At 41.8% G+C, this 17,183-nt stretch overlaps 1 protein-coding gene across 2 annotated transcripts in view; it reads right to left on the bottom strand.

Moving 5' to 3' along the window:
* The window catches only part of LOC115267361 (GATA-binding factor C), an 88,110-nt gene extending 81,223 nt beyond the window's left edge, over positions 1-6,887 (bottom strand). The window contains exon 1 of one of the 2 annotated variants that reach the window (XM_029874331.2): positions 5,467-6,887. In XM_029874331.2, coding sequence (XP_029730191.2) covers positions 5,467-5,707 — 241 coding nt within the window. In that variant the 5' untranslated portion in view covers positions 5,708-6,887. The remainder of the gene's footprint in view (positions 1-5,466) is intronic. The other variant, XM_029874332.2, reaches the window with a different exon arrangement.
* Between the last annotated feature and the right edge of the window lie 10,296 nt (positions 6,888-17,183).

Here is a 17,183-nt window from a genome sequence, read left to right as displayed (position 1 = left end):
TTTCACCGAAGTTCTCGAAAATATACATATGTTTCGATAACCAACACTTCAATGGTTTGTAATCAAAATTCAGTAAATGTCTGCCTGATTTTCGGTATTCTGGTTTTTTTTTCAATTTTGAACTTTGCATAGTAAACTGCAAGCACCAATCCAACTTGAACTCATCTTTCAAGAACAGAAAATAAATAAATTTCATCGTTCCAGAATCGATTTCAGAATGCAGAATAGTTTCAATACTCGATAGGTCTATGACTGCGACTCATAATACACAAGTTTGGGAATAAGGGAAGTCTCATTTATATTTTTTCTTTCGTTTTTGTAAATGTTTTTAACATAAGTTAAGGAAGTTAAGGAAGATATTTATTACAATAATGTCTAAACCTTCGCGTCCCACTAAAAATCAGCTCGCGACCCATAGTTTGAGAAACGCTGGCTTAGATATTTTTCAGTGGAATTCACGCTGTGACTACTATTTATAAATTTAAAAACATTTCACTTTAAAAAAAATAAATAAAAATAAAAATGAATGGCTTAAAAAATGGTCAGTACTTTTAATTCCAGTACTTGTGCATATCTACGGACGGATATAAACACTTTTTCAGCGTGGAGTGCTCGATTCGATTGACGATGATGAAGGAAATATTATAAGAAAAAAAAAGTTCTTCAAAAGTGTTCTCGTTGCATCAAAATTCATACATTTTGTAAGAATACATGAGTATCCTTAAAGTATAGAATTAGCATAAGTTTAAATACTCATTAATAAAGATAAAAAAGATCCAAGAATTTATGGCTCAATTTCTTTTAGCAAAAAAAAAAAAACAATTTCAAGCGTTATTTTTAATGTTATCTCTGGAGAAATTACTGGTCAATTTTCTTGAATTTTGATAGCATTTAAGCATAAAAATCCAACCCGACTGTTCTGGCGATATTTTATGACACAGTACAAATTCTCTAGTGCTAGTTTTAGCGGGTATTCTTAATAAAAAAAAAATGACGAAATTTGGTCGGAAACTTCATATCAGGTCTCTGTAAACACAAGTTTTGGCTATATTATATTTCCCCAAGATTTCTGACAATTTTTCCAAAAATTTCTTCTGAAATTTTCTTGCAAAATCTTTGAATTCTGGCCATAAATGTTATTTTTCTTCGATAACACAGTTCCTTATTGCTATAGAAAGTAGAACCAAAGCTTTAAAAATAATTCGCCTCTAGAATGCTTTACAGTTATGCATACTTAAAAAATAATCGCGGGCTCGGCTTTTCGCACACAGCCGACTGCTCAGCAAACTCGCCGACAGTTGCCGAATCTTAGTAATGAACTATCAAAGTTACTGAGATCACGGTAATGATGTTGTTTGCCGAGCACTCGGCTGTGCGGATTTCGGCAAAAGCTTGAGAAAATGCTGAGTTCACGGTAGTCCAGAACAAGTATTTGGGTTTCGATTGAGTTTTCTTGGTTAAATTGATTCCTGGAATTCATAATATACTTTTGAATTTCGATTGAAATATCTACACTCAGCCTAAGATTATCATAAGGTCTAACTTATGAAATGGCTTTTAATAAATTCATAACGATTAGAACAAATTTGATAAGGTCGATTTGATTCACGACGCAGAATCAACTCACAGCTTGGCTTCTATACACATTTAGCAACACAATTTTCTCAAGCGTCGATGGCCGTGTGGGTTGGGCACGAGCTCAATGATCTTGACGTTCATGGATCGAATCCAGTCTGCATTATTTTACAATTTTTCTGCTCTTCTCATAAGTTAATTTTATGTAAATAGATCCTTATAACTATGATCAATTTTCATAAGGTATTCCAATGGCACTCCTATTTTACATTGGAATTCCTACAAAATTCATGCAAATGCATTTCAGAGATGTTACGGAAGTGTCGATTTGAAAGCCGCAAAATTCACGTCAAGCCATTTGAAACCCGCACACGTCATTAAATCCGTATCAGTGCAAAAACATATGATTTCGATTAATCAAATCCAAATAAAGGGAATTTTTTAAATAAAATAAAAAAAAATTCAAGCTTTTATTGTTTTTTTTTGTGAATTCCAGATAAAACGCATTTCTATTAACAAAATACAGATTTGGAACATTTCCTTTTCATGACTTCAAATGACAACTTCTGCATTAAAAAAGTGCTGGAAATGATTATTTCTGGCCAAGTTGTTGACATATCTTGCAGTAAAAACAGTGGTTGACATCCTGAAGTAAAGTCTACAGAAAGTCCCAAAATATCTATCAGTCGAATTTCCTGAAAAAATCCAGAAATATTTTAAGAAATTCATGGAATAATTTATGGAGATTTTGTTACGCAGATTCAGATAATACAGTGCTAGTGCAATTTCCAGAAAAAAAAATTATGATGGCATCGTCAATAAATTTCATTCTTTAAGGAGAAATTTCCGAAAAGGAAAAATTTCAGAATGAATTTGTGGAAAAGATTCTGAACATTAGAAAAATATGTTTAGAAACAAATAGATTCTTGATAAACTCATGAAATGCATTTATGGCCACACTCTTTGAATTCCTGTAAATATTTTAGCAAAAGTACCGTCAAGGCGCCATTCAGCGTGAGCCTGCGAATATTTTTTCATTATATTCATATTACGATTGAATGGTACGACAGTTTCCCTTCAATTTTACCAATACAACGCCAATGAATTGTTACCATGTCAAAACGCTCATTAGAAACTTTTTAAAGTACCATTTTAACACTTTGTGTGTTTACATGAAACAATTTTCTGCTCGTTCACTGCATTCATAGTGAAAAAACCATAACTGCGCTAAGGTGATTTAAGCGATAAACTAAATGTAGTAACGTTTTTATTCAACCAAGAAGCAATTAAGTTCACATATTAGGTATGTATTTTGCATTACCGAAGAAAGTTTAACAAGAAAGTACGATTACTCGTACTTTTTATTTGAAACAAAAAGGCACGGTAAATGGGTACCCTAAAAATCAATGGTCTCCATTCACCGTGCCCCATATTGTTCCATATGCCTAGAAAAAATGAAAATTTGAGCATTCGGTTTTCCAATTAAATCCGGCAAGTTATTACTTGAAATGAATAAAAACGAAGAAAATTCACTAGGTTGGGTTGTTTTGATCTTTTTTAAACAAAATAGAATAAAATTTCTGACATACGGTGAATGGGTCCCTACTACCACGGTGAATGGTGACCTACCACGGAATCAGGCGACCTTACTACCCTCTACTAATTGTACAATATCACCAATTTTTTTGAAAATGTTTCTACTTTTGTGAATATTACATTAATTTTAACCTCTAATGAAAGCAATTAACTGCGGCATCAACAATGTTTATAAGATTGGTGTCAAATGACAGCCCTTATTCGCCCCAAATCCTCTTAGATCCACGGTGAATGGTGCCTTGACGGTATCTTCAGTTCGAGGAAGCTTTAACGGTTTCTCATAAAAATTGTAAGAAGTTTCGCCAAGAATTCTACATACCAAGAAACCCGTCAATAAGTGCACCAGCATTTCTGCCAACAAGTCCCCCGATTCTACCTTCACATAGCCACAAAAAAGTAAGAGAAATTCTCCCGTGACTCAACGGAGGATTATCTATTGTTGTGATAATTATGTCAAAAGTAAAAAAACGCTCTTTCTCACAGTGCATCAAGAAAGTCCTGCAGGTTCTTTTTAAATAATGTTTGAAATCCATGATTAATCCACAGTTTTTCCAAAGCTTCTTTCAGCGAATTCTCCAAAAATGAAAGGCATTATAACAATATAATAGCATAGTATCTGTACAGTACCAGAAAACCAATCAATTGAGTTATTTCAAAAAATAAGTCTCACGAAACCTAAATGCAATATTTTTAGAAATCTATATACGGGTGAACAAAATATATTAAGAAATTCTACCAAAATTTTCCATCTAAATTAGTATTTGCAGCTTACATAATGGGTTAGAGAAGTTACAAAATTATATAAAATTCTAGACATTTGCAGCATGAATGTTCTAGTTTTCCAGTATTTATTTCCCTTCGGCCGTCGTCACAAGGCAATTGAATGTTTGTTTCATGTTCGTAACTTTTAGAACCACTAAACAGTTCTTTTGTAAAAAAGGCCGCATGATAAACCCTTATTTTAGAAAAAAAAATGAACCATCCTAGGGCTGAAAATCTCTATAATAAAGTAATAATAATATTTCCAATTGGTAGGTCTCATATCATAATAACAAACATTATCGTGTATGGCTTAAAGGAATCAAAGGAATCAGGCAAAAATGAGATGAGATCAGAAAGTTTACACAAAAAAAGCTGTGAGCAGAGTATGAGTATTCTTCTTCAGCATATGCTCCTAAGTTCATCCTATTTCAAAAACAGACGATTTAAGCACCGACTATTTTCGTTTTTTTGTAATCACTCAACAAAATATACAAAAAAAAAAAAAACAAATAGCACATGTTAACTATGTTTTTGATAAAATGAAAATTTGATCGCTTTGCCTAAGATGAGTTCCGTTCCCTACTAAGTAAATAAATTGAAAAATGCACTCTCAATAAAAAAAAATCTTTGACCATCAGAATCGTTGTTTTAACGTATTACACATAATTTTCATCTGTATCAATCATAAGAAGTTTGGTTAACAGACAGAATACGGGAACATTTGACTTGCACTTATTATACATACACCGCTGTTTTGAAGTACGAAATGCCAACGGAGTTAGTACAGTCAATAAACTATCAAAGTTCGAATGAAGGATTGAGTACCATTTTTTCCTTTCTTTTTTATATTAAATGATGATTATTATTAATTATCCCGATTATTAGCTGTACAAGAGTGGAACAAACCACTCTTAAGCAAACTTTAATTTGCTAGCTCTATTTCTTGGAATTTTTATTAGTTTTAAAAAGTAATATCAATATGAGTTTTTATCTTTTCCATTACTTTTGATGAATAAGGAAACATTAATCAAGCATATGAAGAGCTGAAATGTAGAAAACATTGTGGCGGTTTGTGCTGAAAAGATAGTCAGCATATTTTTCACTGGAGATGACCACTTTCCATAGCTTAAACTACATTTGATTCTCTGGATTTGTACTTTTCTAAGTTTGAATTCCTTAGATATCTAAGAAGACACTATCTACACCTAATAAGTAAAAGTTGTAGTGGAAAGTTTTAAGCACTTTTATTCGCATTCGCAATTAAAATCTGTATTTCAATTACTTTATTGCGAATGCAAATACATAAAAAAAATACGGAAGCATTACAGCGGCATCGTTCATCAATCAACGTTTCCGCCTTGCTTCATCGACCGCCGGCAAGCCCGACTTAACACTTCCCGAACTTAGCGCAAACTATAAATCTCACATAACAACACCCGCGCATCATAACAAAACAACAACAATGCAGCAGCATCCGCATCATCTTCTTCTTCCCACAACGCGCGCAAAGTTGATTGAGGAAAAAACACTCACCGTGCGTTCCGTAGCCCGTGGGGTAGTACCGCCGGTGCGCTGCGGCCGCCGCTGCACCGTTCTCGAACCGATAGAATGCGTTCATGTCGGACGCGTCGACGCCGGCACCGGCACCGGACTGCTGACCGAGCGAGGCCGCCGCAGCCGCCGCTGCAGCTGCCGACGGCCCGAGCGAACTCTCCGCCGCTAGCCGCTGGTTGTCGTACCAACCGCGGGCCTCCACTGCCGATGCATCCATCATCTTCTACAGCTCTCGATCTCACACTCACTGTTGTTTAACACTTGTTGTAGGAAACACCACTGATAACACTTGTAAGGTGTGCACGACTGGCGTGCACTAGGTTTCTTTTACGTTTTGGATGATTTGGTGTCACACTAATCAATTCTTCGTTGAGACTTTGTTTTTTTTTGGTCACTTCAAATCGCTTTGGCTGGCAGTCCAGCCTTCTGCCTGCACGGCGTTGATTCTAATTCAGTACCGCAGTACGCACATTGATCAATCGCCATATCTCGCAGTCGTTCAACCTCATTCAATCCAGTTTGATCCTTTTGTAGGCATTCACGCCTAGCCCTAGCCCTAGCACACTTGGTTTCTTCGTTTACTTTAATGGATTAACACTTTGCATGATTAAAGTGGCGCAACCGTATCGTACGGTTCCCGATCGGCACACTGCTTCACCGCACTGGTGTCACTCCCTCGCAAACCCAAACCGGAGAAAAAGTATCCTTCGTCACAGAAGCAGGCCTTGCTGAACGTAGTAGGCCTGCTGTCTTCCGTTGCTTGGTTCTTCGGGTGCAATCTGCACACACTGTGTGTTCACACGGCGACACGATAGCTACGGTTGCTTGGATTATAACTAGGTTCAACCGTGCAATACGGCGGGCACGGGTTCTGCGAATCTCCGCTGCTCGTTAGGGACTTCTAGACACACCGTCAGAATACCCGGGAGGAGATTAATCTTATAGCACACTTTGTTTTGTTTTCACGCGGACACCCCCGAACAGGACACACCGTCGAAGGAAGATTCGAATCGGAATCGAATCACGCACAGGCACAGCACAACACAGCGCGCACGGCACGACGACCGTTTGGGACACCAGGGAACAAAACAACCAGAAAGACGAACGACAACGACGACGACGACGGGGTCGGGGATCGAAAATCCTCCGCAACGGCACCAGGTATCTCTGTCTCTTCTTACTCGGCAACGAAGCAGCACACAAAAAAACCGCGCAACCACGACGACGGCCTGGGGTCGACTGAAGCTATTAATTGTTGAACTATGGTTGTGTAATACACCTACCCACTCAGGGCTCTCCGTTGGCTGGCTGTTGGGCTGCGGAACCCATACACTTGTACCTGCTGCTGCCGACGAATATCGGAAAAGCACGGTCCGGATTGGGGTGTTGTAGCCTGCCTTCCAACCGCCTGCTGCGTTGGTGTTAAGCGAGCCTCCTCGTCGCCTACTACACCAACAACAACGGTGTCCGAGCACACCAACACGCTTCGTAAACCGCGGAATACAGCGAAGCGAAGGTGCATCCAGTTAGCATTGAAGGAACGGTACGCGAATATGGTGCGAACGTAGAGAGAAGAAACACGCAACACAAAAGGGGCGGAGCCTACTGCGCGCGAGCTGGTTGCGAGCGAGCATAGCTCTTCTTTGGATTAGGGAAGGCATTGCAAGAGGCGTGCGCTACGCATACAACCAAACGGCGAGGACCGGCGAACGGGTATGGCAAGCAAAAAACCATGCAGGCAGTGGCAGATGCTCGTGTTGTATTATTCTCTTTTCTCTTGTTTCTCCCTTTTTTCCTCCGGGCCACGGGCGAGAAGCTTTTGTAAGAGCATGATTTTCCACCCGTCTGAAGCCTTGTGTGTATCGGGGGTTTGCGGGTGACATTGGCCAAGTTGCATGCAGCATTGGCCAAGAAGGCATCGCATCATCGGTGGTGCAGCATAAGAGGAAACATTTTCTCTTTTGTTCTTCTTCGCTGGCTTCGTCGTTGTTCGTGTCGTGTCAGCGACAGTTTTGTGACGGCTTCTCTCCCCCGCACTACGGACAAATAATGGGCCCTTGTGCGGGGTGAAGCAGTCGGAGGTAATGGGAAACAATAAGATTTTTGTGAGTGGCGTTTTGCCCTCTGTTAACGGAACCGAAATCTTCTTCTTTTTGTGGTTGGCGCTAGGTGTTACAAATGTATGTTTTGACTGTCGAATGTGTTAATTTTGGGATCGGGTGATTTTGTTCCGATTCGGTATCTATTGTTCTTGTTGGCTGTATCTGCGACACGGCGCAGTAAAAGCTGAACTTTTAAAAATCTTTGATGAATAGAATTTACGATTGAGTTATGAACTCCCAGAGGTCTTAAAACCAAAATTAAATAGATAAGCTTTTAGGACTTCTTCAAAACTTTTTGTTCTTTAAAAATTATATGTTTCTTCGATAAATGACACCTGATTACCAAAATGCCGTAGATTGGTTTCGCCATTGAACTTCTTAATGGAGAGTTTCCACTGTGCATCGGCACTGCAGACGACACCTTTCTCGCCGTACATACATAAAATCATAATTGTAAAAATCTCTCATTTTCGTGTCTTCGTTGTTGACTTTCCGGCAAGACAATTTCCAACCTTTTTGGGGATTCGAGTAAAGATAAGTAGAGAAAGAGAGAGTAAGCGCGGTGTGTAGGCAGGTAGGTATAATCAGCACAATTTTACGCGCCATTTAATTACAAATTTTCGGCTCCGACGATCGGCGGCCGCGGCCGCGGCCTGACTTGGCACTCGGTGGGTATCATATTCATTGGCGACCCCAGCCAGCAGCCTAATACATATAATTCAAGTTTAATGAATATAAAAAGTGGACTAATTTGATTTTTTAATTTTGCTGGAACTCCTGCGGTGCACCGCGCATACTCTGGTGTTTGGTGAAATTTTTAGTGTTTGAGAGCTTAGAGCGCCGTAAAGTTTTACGAGCCGCGCCTGTAAAAAATCATTTATCTGCTACCTCTATGAAACAAAATGTTTGTTTCTGTGATGCGACGCTGCTGCTGGTCGCTGCCCGCGGTGCTTAACATCCGTCGGTGTACTAATGTGATTATTGCTGAAATTGCTCTGAGGATGCCGGCCGGGAATTTTAAGTAACGTTAAAGCTAGTTTTTATTATATTGTAGCTTATAAAATTGTTGTGTATTTTTTAATGTTGTCGTAGTCAATTTTTGAGTTTGAATTTGTATGCCCTTATAGGTAATTTGAAATGCAGAAAACATTAGCAAGCGGCATAAAACATGTTCTCCTGTTGGGCCATATTGAGGAGAATGTAAAATTAGTAGTTGGCAACACTGACAAGCTTTAAAGAATCAAATGAAGCGGTTTTTATACGCTTTGGCAATAATTAATTTAAGGACGATGTAACGAGCCCTGCAGAATCGAATGAAACACATTATCCGAGATTCGAAATATTATTCTATGTTTCTCTTTTAAAATAGTGGTCTGTTACACTCAATTCGTTCGGGCTGCAAAACGGTGAGTCGATAAGGAGAGCGTCCAATATAGCTCTGGTCCTCACAAGTTCCTACCTCATGCTTCCACGGGTCAAGCGATGACAAAGACCGCCAGCTAAGAGTTGTGTGCTTAGCTGGTAGTGCAGCCTGGGCACTGTTGTCCTTCTGACTTCAGCTAGATTGAGGAGGTACGACCCGAGCGTCTGTTCACCAAGGAGGTGCGGCTCAAACAGCGTCTGTTCTGGCATCCAGCGGCTGAGTAAGAAACGCTGCACCACGCCCAGCTAGATCCAAGGTGGTAGCCCCATCAGCGTGGTCGTCCCAGTGTTGGTTGCGACGTTAAACAGAACTGGCAAGATGGCTTGCCGGCGAGACAGGAGTGTTGGCGTAGACCCAATAACCCATCCGTAAAAATCCCCATTGCGAATAACATAGGAGAAAAAACGACTCGATACAATCGGCGAAGATCCACGCGAAGGACTACGATTGGAAATTTGGAACATGGAATTGCAAATCACTTGGTTTCGCAGAATGTGCCAGGAAAAACTAACGAAGAATTACATCCCCCCCAACTTCGACATCGTGGCGTTGCAGGAACTTTGTTGGACTGGACAGAAAGTGTGGAAAAGCGGGCATCGAGCGGCTACCTTCTACCAAAGCTGTGGCACCACCAATGAACTGGGAACAGGATTTATAGTGTTGGGCAAGATGCGGCAACGTGTGATCGGGTGGCAGCCGATCAACGCAAGGATGTGCATGTTGAGAGTTAAGGGCCGTTTCTTCAACGACAGCATCATCAACGTCCACGAACAACGCCCACACGAAGGGAGACCCGATGACGAGAAAGAAGCGTTCTACGCGCAGTTAGAGCAAACATACGATGGTGGCTCGCCGCGTGACGTGAAAATCGTTGTCGGCGACATGAACGCGCAGGTAGGAAGGGAGGAAATGTACAGACCGGTAATCGGGCGAAACAGCCTGCACGCCGTATCGAATGATAACGGCCAGCGATGCGTAAACTTTGCAGCCTCCCGTGGTATGGTAGTCCGAAGCACCTTCTTCCCCCGCAAAGATATCCACAAAGCCACCTGGAGATCACCCGACCAACAAACAGAAAACCAAATCGACCACGTTCTAATCGACGGTAAATTCTTCTCAGATATAATCAACGTCCGCACATACCGCAGTGCGAATATAGATTCGGATCACTACTTGGTGGCTGTATGCATGCGCTCAAAACTTTCGACAGTTATCAACACGCGTCGAAGTCGAACGCCGCGGCTCAACATCGAGCAACTTCGTAACGTAGAAGTGGCTCAAGACTACGCGCAGCAGTTAGCAGTGGCCCTACCAACGGAAGAGCAGCTTGGCGCAGCTACACTTGAAGATGGCTGGAGGGACATCTGATCCGCCATAGGTAGTACCTCGGCTACCACACTAGGCTTCTCGACTCCGAATCACAGAAACGACTGGTACGACGGCGAATGTGAACAGTTGAAAAACGAGAAGAATGCAGCATGGGCGAGAATGCTGCAACACCGTACGAGAGCGAATGAGGCACGTTACAAACTGGCGCGGAACAGGCAGAACTCAGTCTTCCGGATGAAGAAGCGCCAGCAGGAAGAACGAGATCGCGAAGCGATGAAAGAGCTGTACCGCGCTAAGGACACACGAAAGTTCTACGAGAAGCTGAACCGCTCGCGCAGAGGCTTTGTGCCACAAGCCGACATGTGCCGAGATAATCACGGGAATATTCTCACGAGCGAGCGTAAGGTGGTCGAGAGGTGGCGGCAGCATTACGATGAGCACCTCAATGGCGACGTTGCAAGTACCGAAGGTGGCGTGGTAATCGATCTAGGAGTATGCACTGCACAGGACGAAAGACTTCCGGCCCCTGACCTTCAAGAGATTGAGGAGCAGGTTGGCCGGTTGAAAAACAACAAAGCCGCTGGAGCAGATCAACTACCAAGCGAGTTTCTAAAATACGGTGGAGAAGCACTGGTGAGAGCACTACACTGGGTCATTACCAAGATTTGGGAGGAGGAAGTATTACCGGAGGAATGGATGGAAGGTATCGTGTGTCCCATCTACAAAAAGGGCGACAAGTTGGATTGCGGGAACTATCGCGCGATCACACTACTGAGCGCTGCCTACAAGATACTCTCTCAAATTTTATGCCGCCGTCTATCACTGATTGCAAGAGAGTTCGTGGGGCAATATCAGGCTGGGTTTATGGGTGAACGCGCTACAACGGACCAGATGTTCGCCATCCGCCAGGTGTTGCAGAAATGCCGCGAGTACAACGTGCCCACACATCACTTGTTCATCGATTTCAAATCGGCGTATGATACAATCGATCGAGAACAGCTATGGCAGATTATGCACGAATACGGATTCCCGGATAAACTGATACGGTTGATCAAGGCGACGATGGATCGAGTGATGTGCGTAGTTCGAGTATCAGGGACACTCTCGAGTCCCTTCGAATCTCGTAGAGGGTTACGGCAAGGTGATGGTCTTTCGTGCTTGCTGTTCAACATTGCTTTGGAGGGTGTAATAAGAAGAGCGGGGATAAACACGAGTGGGACGATTTTCACGAAGTTCGTTCAGCTGCTTGGTTTCGCCGATGATATTGATATTATTGCTCGTAAATTTGAGACGATGGCGGAAACGTACATCCGACTAAAGAGTGAAGCCAGGCGAATCGGACTAGTCATTAATGTGTCGAAGACAAAGTACATGATGGCAAAGGGCTCCAGGGAGGAATCACCGCGCCCGCCACCCCGAATTCATATCGACGGTGATGAAATCGAGGCGGTTGAAGAATTCGTGTACTTGGGCTCACTGGTGACCGCCGACAACGACACCAGCAGAGAAATTCAGAGGCGCATTGTGGCAGGAAATCGTTCTTACTTTGGACTCCGCAGAACTCTACGTTCGAATAAAGTTCGCCGTAACACGAAGTTAACCATCTACAAAACGCTGATGAGACCGGTCGTCCTGTATGGGCACGAAACATGGACCCTACGTGCAGAGGACCAACGCGCCCTTGGAGTTTTCGAACGGAAGGTGTTGCGTACCATCTACGGCGGAGTGCAGATGGAAGACGGGACATGGAGAAGGCGAATGAACCACGAGCTGCATCAGCTGCTGAGAGAACCAACCATCGTCCATACCGCGAAAATCGGGAGGCTACGGTGGGCGGGTCACGTCATCAGGATGTTGGATAGTAACCCGACTAAAATGGTTCTCGAGAATCATCCGACCGGTACAAGAAGACGTGGAGCGCAGCGAGCTAGGTGGGTCGACCAAGTGGAGGAAGATCTGCGGACCCTACGCAGAGTGCGGAACTGGATACAAACAGCCATGGACCGAGTGGAGTGGAGGCGGCTACTATGTACAGCAGAGGCCACCCCGGCCTTAGCCTGACCGGTCGTCGTCGTTGGTTCCGGAGAGACGTAGGATTTGGCGACCATAGGAATGTGTTTAGTGAGTCGAGGAGAGAGTAGTCCTAGCTTTTACTATTATAGTAGAATACGGCCTCAGCCCCACACTACCCTAACCTTGTTATTAGGGTATCTGTTTGCAGAATATCCCCCTATGGTTTAGAAGGAAAAAAGCCTATACAAGATACAGCTTAACTTTAAAAATAAGAAAAGTTAAAATAGTCAGGCAAAATTTTGGTCTCAGCTCAACCATTCCAAACAAAGCGCAGAATGGAAAAGCTTACACTGTGAAATTTATTACCTCCCCAAAGGCTTATCCATAAAAAGCAATGCCGTTATCACAGAGAACAAACATCAATTAGGCCATATGGAACATTTTCGTAAAAATTTACAAGACATCTTGGACCCTTTTCAAATGTTGCTCCGGAACTGTGTAGTTATGGGTGGAAAATATGATCCAAAATAGTCCACTAGTCCAATAGTGACTTCTTACCAAATGATGTATTGTTTTGGTTATTTCGTGTCAAGAGAGTATTCGTGATTTGTGTTACGTGAAATGTAGAATTGTTGCATGGCAGACAATAAAGAGCCTGGATACAGCAAAGACAATAAACGTCAAGATTGAATCAAGCGATTTTCTGTCATCCCCATAGTTCCAATCGAGCAGGAGACCTGTTAAAACGACAAGTATTCGCCACCTTAGTATACTCGTATTTAGTGCAGGTTCCACCTAGCTATAAACTCCCGTTAGAATAAGGGTAGGATAAGGTCAGGCTTTACCACCCTGAAAACAACTATCATTAAACTAAACACCGAGTAGTTGTAAAAGCCACCACCAGAGGGAAGTGGAAGGAGTGGAAGTGAAGTGAACTACAGATAATACCAGCAATATCATATTTCGAAACCACAGCCTCTTTACGCTACAGAACACCGCTGTTTTTACTTTAAAGTGCCCGACCGATTTAAGTACGTCGTCCCCGTGACCGTCTGGGCATACGCTAGCACCAGGAAACTGAATGAAGTATCTACGCGCTGCCATCTCACGCAATACCGAGGACGTTGAGAAGAGCAGGATTAGTTAAGTGCTGCAGGAGAGGGTCTATCTAGAGGGAGATAAAGTCAGGTTAGCTTGAGAAAGTGGGATTGAGGAAGTGTCAAAAATACAGATGAGTAAAGACCCGATTAAAGTCTTGTTGTTCGTAAGTGCTGTGGATCCCTAAATGAGTGAGTTCTTTGCCCGCTAGTTACGTGCCGTGAGCGTCTCGACTCTGAGTCGGGGAGTCTCAGTACTGCTCCCGACAGACTCACCCGGAAGTTACAATATTATTATTTGTCCTTAGTGCTAAAATAGTGCTATTATAGAACTGAAGTTTTAGCTCTATAGAGCCGAAATGGGAGAAATATAGCACTAATGATAACTTGGGCAACTAGATCTAAACTAGGGCTAAATAAGTTAATTGTATACTTATGTGACTGAGTTTTTTAAATGTTTTCCTGTGCACAATATTTTGATTTCGTGTGTATTTATTGTTTCCCGCATAAAACACGCCAAGTTTCTGTGCAAGGTGATCGACAACGAATCTTCGAGCTCTACAAAACCCTACCAATAATGTTGCCACAACACAATCCTCAACCAACGACAACTTTACGACCAAATAATGACATCATTAGACAAATTTGTCTGCCACTATAAAATGTCATAAAACAGCTTGAGGAGCCTCCCGTCACAGTTGCTCATCTATCGAACAACTCCTAATAAAGTCGATAGGGAACGCGCAACTAATAAAGCATTCAAAAAATATATACATTTTTATTTCGAAAAGTGACGAACCTCCCCTATCGTCCCGCACCATCGCCTTAAATCTTTCGCCCTCGGAATCGGCCGGGGGAACTGTAACCGATAGAATCCCAAAAAGCCCAAGGCCCCTCGGCTAGGTGCGCTGGTGGGGCGTGCCGGGAAACCAAAATTAGGACCACACCGTCGTCGTCGTCGTCGTCCGTTTCAGACACCTACCTTCAACATTCAGCCAGTTCTTTCACTGGCAGTCTTGGGCGAAGGGGACACCTTCTGGTAAAATATGCATCATCCATCCGGTGCGTAATGAATATTCGATCAACTTTTCGTGAGTTTTGGTGTGATTAAAATGTGGACTGGAGGTCGGATGAATCCTAGATATGGACGGGAGCTCTGTGCGAGCTGGTGCGAGTACCCTTATATTGCTGGTTCTCCTTGGGCGGTGGCTCGTGATGTGCGTAACTCTGGTAGCAGTTGATCGATACGGTACAGGATCGCTTCGGTATTTGGACGTTTTAAGTTTCGACACATTCACTGAACAATACTTCTTTGTTTATTTTCCTGGCCTACACTACTTGACTGGGGTGGAGCTTATATGACAGTTTAGTGAAGCCAGCCCAAGGAAATCATGGAGGTTTTACCATGAATACTTCCGAATCGACCGTGAATAGAGCCCACTCAACTTCAAAGTGGTCTTACCGACCATAAGCATTTACCGGTTTGTTATATGAACCAATTGTGCGATTTGTCATATGGACCATGTATCGACTCTAGTCTGTATCTCGATTCCGGGATGCACTTGACATCGAGTTCCAGCCGTCCGTCAGTGGCAGGGCAAAATTTATAAGCTATTTATGTTAATCGAAAACGAGCACTTAGACACATGCTGGAATTTTATGGTATTGTTATTACGCACTATGTGACCGCACTGCTCAATCAGGTGTAGAAAGGACGAGTCGTTTTTCACCGTGCAAGGCATGTTCTCACGATCACTGCTCGGACGGAATAAGCCCGAAAGAAACGAAACATCACGCATCATTCATTGCAGGCGATATAGATGGGAGGTGAAAAATTCGTTGTTTATTCTCGCTGCTGGAATCATAAATCATTCCACCTAAACTGCCCGTAAATACCATCCATAATTAAAAGGATTAGAACAATCCGAAGTAGGTACTCGTTTCGAGCGGAAGTCATCCTCCCTCCTTTAGTGTGCTTCGAAAGAAAACGTCGCTTCCAATGATTTCCCCTCCCTTATGAAGTAGCGAGTTATTCAGCGAACGGCCGTTAACACGTGTCAATGGTTTATTAGCTTACGCTTAGATGGAAAGATTTAGCACTCTCTTATCCCCTGGCTAGTTCGAACCCACGCGTTTGACTTTTGCATTTATGCGTGTGGAAAATCTAATGCAGAAGAAATTGGGATCGAGAGCTACGGCCGCCTCGGCGGCGGCGGCGGTAGTGGTGGATGAACAATTCTAGTTTCACAGGATAAATGAACATCACCCTGCAAGTTTGGTTGCTTTTGGGCTGTGCGTTGATGATGAGGAGGATGATGCATCAAAATCGGATTTATTTTACATATGTTTCGAATATCCTCGTGGGAGACGAGTTATGGCAAATGTGAATGATGGTCTTTTGGATGTTAATATTTTTTTTCTACTTGCGGTGCTCGTCACTGTGTCCAGAATTTAAGCAATTTCTTTCTGAAGTCTTTCAGCATTAGTTTTTGGATTTTTTGAAAAAGAAATGTCTTTGGAAACTGTGTCTCTGTAACCTGAAAAATTGATTTCGCTTTTTTTTGAAGAATTTCCTTAGAAATTTCTGTGAACATTCCTTCGGCAATTCTTTCGAGAAATTTCCGTGCAGTTTCTTTGGAAACTCCTTTAATCAATTTTTCGGCAATAGAATTTGGAACTTTTTCTTTTTTTTTTAATTTCTGCTTGAATTCCTGCAACAATTTCTTTGGGAATCCCTTCAGAAATTCTTTCCTATTGCTAATTCTTTTTAACCTTTAGAATTTGTTCGGCACTGTTCTGGAAACCCCTCAATTTCTACGGGAGTTTGATGGGCAAATTCTTTCAACATTTCCATTGGAAAATGATTCTGTGGAACCCTTGCGAATTCTTCTGGTAAAGTATTCGAAAATGTTTTTCAGAAATTTTGTTAATTTTCGGGGTTTTCTTGAGCATTTTTTGTATACTACTTTTTAATGACAATGAATTTATTGCGTTTTTTCGGCTTTATCAGTACGTTTAATTGACAAATTGAGTGATAACTGGTTCTTCGAATCCAATTTGACTTTCTATTTCGCAGAAACGTAACTTTTTCTGTGACTTAGTTGGTTAAAGCACCGAACTAACGATACGGAGTCGTGGGTTCGAATCCCACCAACACCTTTTGTAATTTGTTCACATATGTATCTCTCAATTAGTTACTGCCTTCAAATATTAAAATTTTAACGTCTTATTTAGGTAATTCTTTTGAAATTTTGCTTGGCAATTCTTTTGGAACCTTTTTCGACAATTATTTTCGGAATTGATTTAGTTTACTATATGTATCAAAACACCTGCGGCATTTCTTTTGGAAGTTGTTTTGGCCATTGATTTTGACGTGTATCAGGCAACTCCTACGGTATGTTTTTTTTTTATTATTTCAGCAAGTTATTTGGGAGTTTCGCCGGTAATCCTTTTGGTCATTTGTTTGGCAATTATTTTGGGAATTTTTCATAATTTCTTTCGAAAATAATTTGACAGATACATTGAAAACTCTTTAGCCAATTAATTCCCAAATTTTCTGCTAATTTATCTGGCATTTCCTTTCAGAATTCAAGCAAGCTGATATTAATTTGGAAATGCCATTTGGTATACACTTACAAAAAAAAATACAAGAATTAACAATGGATTGGCTGAAGGAAATCTCGAATGCATTACCAAAGGAAATCTTAAAATCCAAACTAATTGTCAGAAAAG

Source organism: Aedes albopictus, chromosome 1 (genome assembly GCF_035046485.1).
Source record: "Aedes albopictus strain Foshan chromosome 1, AalbF5, whole genome shotgun sequence".
NCBI lineage: Eukaryota > Metazoa > Arthropoda > Insecta > Diptera > Culicidae > Aedes > Aedes albopictus.
The sequence above is the reverse complement of the archived record's forward strand: the minus strand, read 5'-3'. Positions and strand labels throughout refer to the sequence as shown.